Source organism: Berghia stephanieae, chromosome 4, assembly GCF_034508935.2.
Source record: "Berghia stephanieae isolate SIO BIC M18660-M18661 chromosome 4, UCSD_Bste_1.3, whole genome shotgun sequence".
NCBI classification, from domain to species: Eukaryota; Metazoa; Mollusca; class Gastropoda; order Nudibranchia; family Aeolidiidae; genus Berghia; species Berghia stephanieae.
This window is the reverse complement of record NC_088363.1, coordinates 92,571,183-92,581,989: the sequence shown is the minus strand read 5'-3', so window position 1 is coordinate 92,581,989 and position 10,807 is coordinate 92,571,183. Positions and strand designations below refer to the sequence as shown.

The following is a 10,807-nucleotide window of genomic DNA, read 5'->3' as shown; positions in this document are numbered from 1 at the left end:
CCCCCCCCCCCCCCCCCCCCCCCCCCCCAAACCCACCCGCCGATCCCGTTGTCTCTTCTTCCTTCTATAGATAGTATGCGCTTGGCTAAGAAGCTCATAACATTGCCATCCGGAAGTATAACGGACCAACACACAAAACTGTGTGTATCCATGAACGTTTATAGTCGGGTTAATACAGTTCAGTGAGCATTACTCATAAACGCGGATGGCAAAAAACAATAACAAAGACCTGAGTGACGTCATCTTCGAACTATCTATAGGCCAGTCTGCTCTGCCGACTTGCTCTTATTCTTATGCCACGAGCGAAAATAGCCAGAAACAAATCTAAATAAAGACCAGAACAAACAACCGAATTGCGACAGGAGAGTTGGATAGGAATTTATAAATAGCAAAAGTAGAACAGCCTGTGTCTACACGAGATTAGGGTAACTAAACCAAAATTGGGTGCGGTCAGAAGATTGTGTGAAGTGAGACAAATATGAAGGAAAAGAAACGTATGGTTAATCTCGTGGGGAAAATACAGACGAGAAGACGAAAAAAAAGCAGTTCCTCTCTCTCTCTCGCTTTCTCGAGTCGATTTCGTGGAAAATGACAGGATCTAAAAACAGGCAATGTCTCGAAGGCAATTCCAAAAATGATATCTGCTTAACGACTTGTTTTGTATCATTTTTGACTGTTTTGGTCTTTCGTGTGTTCTAATTTAGTTTTATGTATGTCGTGTTATTGAGAACACGGTACGGGCGTTTTTATACAAAACATTAATTTGATCTTTCAAAATATAATTTTCTCTCTCTCTTTCTTTCTCTCTCTCTCTCTCTCTCTCACACACACACACGCACGACAGAACTCTCAAGATATGAAGAGAGAAAACATCACGCGCAAAAGTACAAACCTTGAACACACATACAAGAGACAAAAGGAGAGAAAGGGAGTGAGGGAGAGCGAATGTTAGACCAGTTACCTAACCATGACCAGCCTTTGACCTTGCTTACAAATAAATGGTCAGTTTGCTACAGCTACGTCAGGACTACTGGCCACAAGGTTAATCGATTGAAACAAACGGGCACACCTTGGAATAGCATTATCGCACCATGGTCACTGGAGGGTCACCCAGTCCGGTTAAAGTGGATTCCAAAGTATTATGAAATCTTGGACCACTAAAGTACTAGGATGGTTTTATGGGGGATTATCCATATTCAAATTCTTCTCTCTCTCTCTCTCTCTCTCTCTCTCTCTCTCTCTCTCTCTCTCTCTCTCTCTCTCTCTCTATTTATATATATATATATATATATATTATATATATATATATATATATAAATATATATATTAATATGTGTGTGTGTGTGTGTGTGTGTGTGTGTGTGTCAGCTAAACAATAAATAAAGACTGATCCACGTAGGCGTTGGAATTTGAAAGGTAAAGAAATGAAAGAAAGCTAAAATATAAGGAAAAGAGAGAAAAATCAATTTTTGCTGCCACGTGACCAATGCCTTTCATAACAGACAATATATTTCTGTCTCAGCGTATGTAATTGTAAGACAAACAAAACATTACTAAACAATCTCCAAAAGGCCGTCATAATTATAAACGACCGTATTAATGTCATGCTTTACTTACAGTGTGGCAAGACTAGCCAAAACTGATAAAGTAATATATTTCATGAATGTAAGCAAGTATTAACCAGAACACTCTACGCCCACTCTATATAGAGTGAATACGACATGATGACACCGACACCGTACTGACTTAGAAACCTATATTTCAGATAGAAGGGGAAAACCAAAGGCCTACATTTAAAAGCAAGTCCAAAAAAAAAAAAAAAACCAAAAAAAAAAAAAAAAAAAAAAAAAAAAAACAGAAAGAAAGGCATGCGGCAACGTCTCCTTGATCTAATGTTTTACTTTCGTGCGATTATGAAAATGCAAGATAGGCGATTCCCTCATTGTTAGGCCTAGTAGTTTGATAACTGTATATCGCAACGGAGGCTCAATGAGAAGAGTAGAAAAATGCATGGTGTAGACATCAACTCCATAGACTGACACACTTTCTGTCTTTGAAGGGGATAATCGGCATGATAGAGAAAGGTGAGGGGGGGGGGGGGGTCAGAAGAAGACAGAGGATTACAATGACTACCAAAAAAACAAAAAAAAAAAAAAAGAAAGAAAAGAGGAGATTGAAGGATAGATAAATATTAAACGTAACTAAGACATAATAACTTAGGGGTTTTTTTTGGCTTTTTTTTTTTTTTTCAAATACAGAGTTAAAATATCTTACCTGCATTGAAAAGGACCAGCATTCTGAGGAACTCGTATTCTTTGCTGTCTACAGCCATTTGCTGACATTTCTTGATGAAAGTCTGGACGCCTTCAACTGATTTCATCGTAGGCTCATCCTGGGATGGACTAGAGTCTGATGATGATAATGAGGAGTCAACTGATGATGGAATAGGGGTCACAGCGAACTGGAAGTTACTTTCAGCCATGAACAAGAGCATCAACCTACTCCAGGAGTTAAGAATTAGAGTGACCTTGTCATTGTGGGACAACGTTGAGAATTCTGGAATAGACTTTGCAAATCGAACAATTTTCACTAACCAGTCTGAAACACGTGCACTGACGGGCAGCATGTTTTTCTTTGCCAGGGTAACTCTGGTATTTCCTGAGACTGGTGTACGAGTTGAAAAAGAGTCAGAAGCTGGGGAATCACAAGATCGATCTGACCCAGAGCTTGTCAGATTTGGGCTAGAGTTACTTAATCCTGAAGATCCGGACGGAGGGCTGAGATTGTGTTTGCCAACACTGAGGAGATTCCTGAGAAGAGAGAATTCCTCTCCACCGTTGCCATCAGCTGGACTTGGGGGGAAACTGTGCATTGATGTGACGGAGGGTGAAGAGGACGATGGGAAGGGTGAATAATCTGAAGATGACGAAGATGATGAACCAAACTTTGCTGGCAGAGATGAAGATAATAGTTCACTAGACGCTCTTCCTGTTGCAACATCGAGGAATGCAGAGACAGCTGTTCTCTTCCGAGATGATGAAGATGATTTTTTACAACTAAGGTCCATTGGTTCCGTTTGCACGTCGGACAAGGAGTCTTGGGAGGCATGAGACAGAGGTCGTGGGCTGTAGCTGAGTGAACTGTGATGACTTGGGCATGGGCTGGGGACTGCATGACGCAAAAGGGTCCTTGGTAACGATGAGGATAATGAAGGGGAGGACGAATTAGAGGACTCCATCTCCATTGCCGATATTGAGTTGCTATTGATATTTTGAGAAGATAATGATGAAGACTGTGAGGAAGATGAACAAGATGGTGAAGATGATAATAATGCAGAGGATAACATTGATGTATGATGATATTGGGAAGAAGGGGGCGATGAGGAATACGTGGAGGCTAAGTGGGAGTAAGCGGCAGGAATTTCACCTCTTAAGACAGAGTGAAGGGTTGTGGTCTGACTAGCGGAAATGTCCATTGGAGCAGCTGGTGCTTTTGGTTGGTGTAAAGATGACGATGCTTTGCTCGTTTGCTGGCGCTCTGGTGTGGGTGTTCTGGAAGGGGTGTTAGCCTCGTATGTGTAACACGAGTAGACATCTGAAGGGGACACAAACATGCGGTGCACTGCAGGAGGATACATGGCTGCAGTGGGCGCTAGTCCGTATAAAACACGGTTTCTTTGAAGCACCTCCATCAACTTTGGGCTCTCATACAAGGATCTAAAACAAAAAAAGAGAGATGTCAATTTAAACAATTGAAAACAATGATGATATAAATTACAGTTTCTGTTCAGATAATTGAAAAATTAAATTGCATACTTTTGACGTCTTATTATAATTTTTAAATAGTCACATATTCAAATAACATAAGATTTATCATTTCAATATTCTCATGGCTTAGGCAATCTATAAAGTTTTTTTTCTCTCTGATGGCTATATAACTGTTAGAGAAATATGTAAATGAGACTAGTCTTATAATGGTTTGAACTGATAAAGCTCATCCTAAGATAATCTTAAGATAATGCCTTTATTGTTAATTGTTTGGTATTTTTTCATCATTAAGGACGACCAAAGGAAGGATAGGGTACGTATTTCTTACTGAGGTACATTTACATAGTTGTAAAAACTTGCATGAAACTTTTATTTGAATACAATGGTCCAATTCATAAAAGGAAAGTTTAAAATATTGTCATAACTATTTACTGATTGTTGTTTCTCTTTCATCACCAAGGCAATGGCAAAGTAGGTAATGTTAAATTATCTAATAATATTATGGCAGTTAGTAAAACTTACATCAGAACTTTCTTTGAAGACAGTTATTAGTCCAATTGGTACAAGGAAATTTAAATACAATAAATGATGTGTTCAAACACAGTTATAAGATAATTTTAAACATATAATCCAATGTTCAAAGAATGTGAAAGAAATAAGTAGTCCGTTCAACTGTTATTTTTTTTTTTTTGTTTGTTTATAACACAATTCCAACAGGAATGTTTTCACACAGTACGATGTTTACCAGACGGTGGCAAGTTGAAAACTAAGCCAAGATGCGAAGTTTGTTATTGAGAGAAACACGGTGGGAAAATCCACTCGCTAGCGGCTCGTGACTTGAGTCAGTTCTAACAGCAATATCAGGCGAGTCGACCAATCAGCTGTCACGAGACGGCCGCCTCTCGCCTCTCTACGTTGCATGGCCTCGCACATGAATGAGTTTTTTCACTCGTGACGCAAACGCTCCTCGTTGAACTATATTTTCCCTCGTGTTCTCCACCTATATCTCGTGTGTGTCGGCTTTTATCTGTGTCTACTCGAGATTGTGTGTACCAACGCCAGATAGAGAGAGAGAGAGAGAGAGAGAGAGAGAGAGAGAGAGAGAAAGAGAGGGGGAGAGAGAGAAGGAGAGTAGGTGTGCGTGAGTGTGTCTGTTTGAATGATCTCTCTATGTCTGATGGTGAAAATTCCCAACGAAAGAGTGAAAATGGAGAGGCTTCGAAGTCTCTTCATTTTCACTCCGTCGTTAGTATTTTCACGATCACCGGCTTCAGGCAGCCCCGACCGTTTTCTATGAAATTCAGAGGGACTGTCAAAAATATTGTGCAGGAGTAGACATTGGTATCGAAGAAGGGACACACAACACACAAACACACACATACACACACAGAGAGAGAGAGAGAGAGAGAGGAGAGAGAGAGAGAGAGAGAGAGAGAGAGAGAAGAGAGAGCCGGTAGGGGGAAATCCAACACACAATCGCGAATTTACACAAATATTTCCCCGTTCACACACACACACACACACGAGGGTTAGGTCGTTGGCTCGTTGCCGCACCCCCTCTCTCCCCCTCTTCACCTTTCCTTTTCGCGACATAGTTTCTCGTTAATTCGGCCTCCTCAAGGACAAACGATAAGAACACGCGAACAACTACGAAAACAGCCGAGTATTATAATGTATCTGCCGACCTCAACTCCCCTCCCTCCCACTCTTTCTATTTTTAAACAACAATAACAACAACAACGTGTCCTCGGCACTTGCTTCTCGCCCTCGCCAGCGCCTCGCCTGCGATTCGTGATGCTCTCACTCACTCGCGTTCACTTTCTCGCTCTCTCGTTCAGTCCGCTGACTTTAAATCCTTCCGTTTTATTTTTGCTTGTTTAAGATTGTAAGTCATTGGCCCCGCCGTTTTGGGGTCATTGAGGACTCGAGGTTGATGGCCAGGCAGGAAACAAACAAGCAGACGAAAGTGAGAAAAATGTTTATGATGAACAAATTATAATAAATTATTTACTCAATCCCGTTTTTAAACTGTCTACCATTTTGAAGAAAATCTATTTTTAGTTTATCGATGCCTTGACAAAAAAGATCACTTGATGGAGATAGTAATTGAATTGAATTGAATTGAATTGAATTAATGTAGATGGTTCAGGCAAAGTATTCAGTTTTGCCAATTCATCTTTCAAGGGTCTAGTCTGTGTGGTAGCATGGATCACAGATTGTTGGCAACTCTTTCCAGAATCTGTCCAACTCAGCACTTTGAAGGCGTTTACATTTTCAGCAATCACAACTCTCTCTGGCAAGTTATTCCAAGTATTAATTGTTCTAACAGAAAAGTAATTGCTTGTTGTCCTAAGTTTGCTGTGTTCTTTTTCTAATTTAATTGAACAATTTTTGAATATTTATCCGACGCAGTCATCCCCCAATCAGCGATTCTGACCCATCGTCTCAGAATGGTATCGTGTCGAGTTGTACTTGACGTTGAAAATTGAATCTGCATACGAAAATATGAGCTTGGGGTTGAGTTTAGCCGTTTAATAATATAATAATAATAATAATAATAATAATAATAATAATAATAATAATAATAATAATAATAATAATAATTATTATTATTATTATTATTATGATAATGATAGTAATAATAACAATAATAATAATAACAACAATAATAATCATCATCATCATCATAGAAGGAGAAGAAGAGTTCATAATTTGCCCCCATTCAATTCGAGCCAAAAAGTAATTTTCGTAGCACTCGATACAAAAAAAAAAAAAAAAACAGCTAAGAAAAACTCGCATTGTGAGCTAAAATAGGGATCACAAGTGTGATGTCAAAATAACTGGTTCCATTCTCATTGAAAGTGTAAAACTACTTTTCCTGAGGATCGGATACCTACCTACCTTGTTTAATTAATCTTCTGGTTTCAGGGTGATGTCGTCTTATTTTCTAAATCTAATAAATAATATATGCTGGTCGCCAAGAAAGCTATCAATTCTCGCTCTTTTGCGTCCCGTAATCTTCAGAATCTGACAATGCATCCTGCTACTAACATAAAGATCTGTAAATTCTCAGTCAATTAACTGAAATCAGTCAATTCGTCAAATATTTTTAAAAAGGAAAGAAAGAAATGAAGAAGAAAGAAAGAATTCATGAATCGTAGTCGAATGACCGTGAAGTAATTAGGAATGTTCCACAGCGCTACGCATAGCTCATGGGCCTTTATATTAAACGATGGATATAATATTGCCAAGGCTAAGTGACACTTCTTAGAATTGCCCTGTCTGAACACACCCCAGTGTAATTTCAGACAGCCTTCGTGAAATTATTTTTTCTTTCCAAACCTGTCGTGATCCCAACGGTAGCCAATTTTAACTGAGCCGCCGAGCGATAAATTTCACTGTTTCGTCTAAGGCAAAATTTCATAAAAGTATGTAAAAGTTTAATGCGAACGCCGGAAGTTATATGATTGCTACAAGCACATCTCGATTGTCTCATATTGTAAACAAACTGGTTGACTGTTTCTAATTTCTTCGCTGATTGGGTACCTAATTATAAGAAACAATTGTAAGTAGCCTAATTAATTTCCACGTAAATTAGTTTTCTGCCATTGTTTTGCTCAAGCGAGCTTGCTGTTTACCTTTCATTTTGATTCTTTGGATTTTTCTGATACCGAAGAGTTTCAGTGAGGTTCAGTTTCAGTCAATTTTTATAGAGCTCATTTACAGGTCTATCCGTAGGAGTGGTTACAAACACAAAACTCTTTGGAAGTGTGTATGTAACCAATTCTTTGGATAATGCATAAACAATGACTAGATAGGTTACATATTGTGAATCATACGATGACATAATTATTTTAATAGCAGGTCGAGTTTTATCAATACGGGACTTATAGGGAATGAGATTAGCGGAAGAGTAGCGTCCCTTGATTGGACATCACCCATAGTCTGTGACGTCACCGGCGGAAAAGTTATTAGAGAGAGAACGTCATGTTGGTTGTGCGCATGCGTCTCTCGTCCTCGCTTCAACCAATATGACGTTCTCTCTCTAATAACTTTTCCGCCGGTGACGTCACAGACTATGGGTGAAGTCCAATCAAGGGACGCTACTCTTCGGCTAATCTCATTCCCTTTATAAAAGAGCGTGGATTGATGAACTTTATTGACGACCAGTAATTATAATAAGATATTTTCACTCTAAAACCTGAAAATCAGTTGCACAATATTATTATAATATGCACCCAGTGCTACAGAGATGACTGTTTGCACACTTCCAATGAGATTTGAACCAGGATTTTCAAATCACACTCATATTATTCCCCTATTATTGGTAAAAATAACAAAAAGAAGAGGCGTCAGCCGCAACGTATGAATAAAGCTGACGTCACACACCCACCTATGGCATAGATGGATGCACCGGCGCCTCGTTTTATTTCAACGTGTAGATAGATTAGTTAGAAAAAAAAAAGACTATTTATATCATAATATCATAAAATAATTAATAATTCACAAACTTTGCTCAAAAGATGGCCTAATGGTGACGTTTGCAATAATATGGCCGCCACCCGATGTTCCACCCGCTGCTGCCGGTACAGGTCAGCGCGTTAGAATTTCGGAGTTAATAAGTGTGTGTGTCAGGGACGGCTGGTAATAATGGGCAGGGTGGGCAAATACCAGCCTGTTTTTTTCAAGTTATATGCTGTATTACCAGGTCTGAAATAATCAAATTTAAATTAGATAATTTCAAAAGTTACTACTTAAACTTTATACTTCGTACTGAAATCAATTTGTGTGTATTTTTGATAGATTGAGAATCACCATGCATCCCGTAATGCATAAACCAGGATACGCTCCTGTTCTTTTTTTAATCACCCCCCCCCCCCCCCCCCCCACTCCACTCCGCCCACATCGTCATCTCATCGTCACGTCGCCTGACGGTGAACTAACTCCGATTTTTGCTGTCTGGCCTCTCCAGTACTAGGTCGGGCTAATTCAAATGAGCCCACCCTTATTAACCAGTGAAAACTAAATAGAGATTTTGGCAAACGAACTTTTTCTTATTTATTGCCTTACTTGTGCTGGTACCATTGATGTAATGACTTTGGGAATGTTCCAGTATTTAATTAAATTTATTAATTTACTAATTTTATATCAATTTAGTATTAATTTGTGTTGTTTTTATATATTTGTTTATCCATTTAAACTTTTCTTTTTTTCTCGTTTTCTTTAGTGCTTCTCAAAACTCATTTATTTAAAACTATTTTCTTATTTGTTTTTTTGTTGTTGTTGTTGTTTTGGGGTTTTTTTTTTGTTTTGTTTTTTAACAAATTAATTTGTTAGTTCTTTTTTTTTTAATTCTTAAATTAATTACCGCTGTATTTTTATTGCCAGACAAAATAATTTTGCAAAACAATGTAATTTTCTATTGTATCCGTCTAATAAAACAAAACACTTTTATTCAAAAGTCAACGACTAAATAAATATATAAAATACAACCACCATTTTGGTTTTCTCAACAATTGAATTAGTATACGAGAAATACTCTTCTGAGAAAGGAGAGTTGAATTCTAACTAAGTTATAGAGGAAATACGGAAGGGTGGGCAGATTCCGTACTTGCCCGTCCTGAAGCTACTACATACATAAGAAGTTGTTCGCGATGAAGAGGCGGGAAGCTCGGGGTTGGTTGGGTAAGGAGTAAAGATAACACGGTCGTTATTGTTATAGTCTAACGAATGCATGAGGAGAAATTGGTAACATTATTTTGTCTTAATTGTATTGTATGAAGTATTGGCGAAAGCCTAAGATTAAATAAACTTTGTTTTTGTTTGTCTTATTTTGACTATGGAACTGATACTGATACTTGTCATATCAGACCTGCCTACTTGAAATAGGAAAATAAAAATCGTAGTTTTCAGGGCTAATAAAATCGTAGATATTTAACTACCCTTTAAAAAAATTACCGGAATTTCGTCTGTTTTGATAGATATCAAATTTTTAAAAACGAGAAAAAATGATTGGAAACGTAATAATGATGGTGATGGTGGTAGTGATAGTGGTAGCGGGGTGGTAGTTAGTAATGATGGTGGTGGTAGTAATGATGATGGTAATATTATTATTGTTATTATTATTATTATCATCATTATTATTATTATTATTAATTATTATTATATTATTATTATTATTATTATTAATTTATTATTATTATTATTATTATTATCATTATTATTATATTATTATTATTATTATTATTATTATTATTATTATTATTATTATTAATATTATTATTATTATTATTATTATTATTATTATTATTGTACGTATTGGTGGTATTACTATTGTTGTATTTTTTGTGGTTATTAATGGTATCAGTTTATTGTTTGGTTCCATTTACCATTTTTTTTTCCACTTTCATGTATGTGGTCATCAAATTGTATGATTTATTGTCGAAAGCCTAAGATTGAATAAACTTTGTAATATCGTATGGTAACCATCATTGTCGACGACATCGTCGTTGTCATCATAATCATCATTATCATCATCATCATCATCATCATCATCTTCTTCTTCATTAACAACAACAACAACAACAACAACAACAATATTAACAACAAGTACTACAATAGCAATAAAAACAATATCAACATCATCATAAAATTTCCGTCATCGTCTCCACAACTATCATTCTAACCAACAGCATCACAAAACCACTACCATAATTACATCCTCCTCCACCACCACCACCACCGCTACCACTATTCCAACCACTACCACCACCGGCACAGTCATTCTAATCATCAAGACAGCAGTGAAATGCAATTTGAGCTCTGAATGAAACTCGAGTCATATCGCTGTTGTTGCTTCTCGATTAAAACTTTAAGGTTACTACATACTACTGAAAACCAGTAATGTAACAGAAATATTTATCTCGCTGTTGAGGGATTAAAGCAAATCTTTAATTTTTCGAGTGAACGAAATGGACTTGTATTGTCAAGGTGTTGTCGCATTATGTCTCGTCGCTTTATTTTTTAGTTGTATTCTCTTT

The 10,807-nt window shown here is 37.3% G+C and overlaps 1 protein-coding gene across 1 annotated transcript in view; it reads right to left on the bottom strand.

The window, feature by feature from the left end:
• LOC144971581 (uncharacterized) overlaps positions 1 to 4,760 on the bottom strand; it is a 62,667-nt gene extending 57,907 nt beyond the window's left edge. Inside the window, exons 1-2 of the mRNA XM_078912626.1 lie at positions 4,290 to 4,760; positions 2,275 to 3,716 (exon numbers count right to left, since the gene is read on the bottom strand). Of these exons, the coding sequence (XP_078768752.1) occupies positions 2,275 to 3,691 (1,417 nt within the window). The 5' untranslated portion in view covers positions 3,692 to 3,716; positions 4,290 to 4,760. The remainder of the gene's footprint in view (positions 1 to 2,274; positions 3,717 to 4,289) is intronic.
• Positions 4,761 to 10,807: the final 6,047 nt, after the last annotated feature.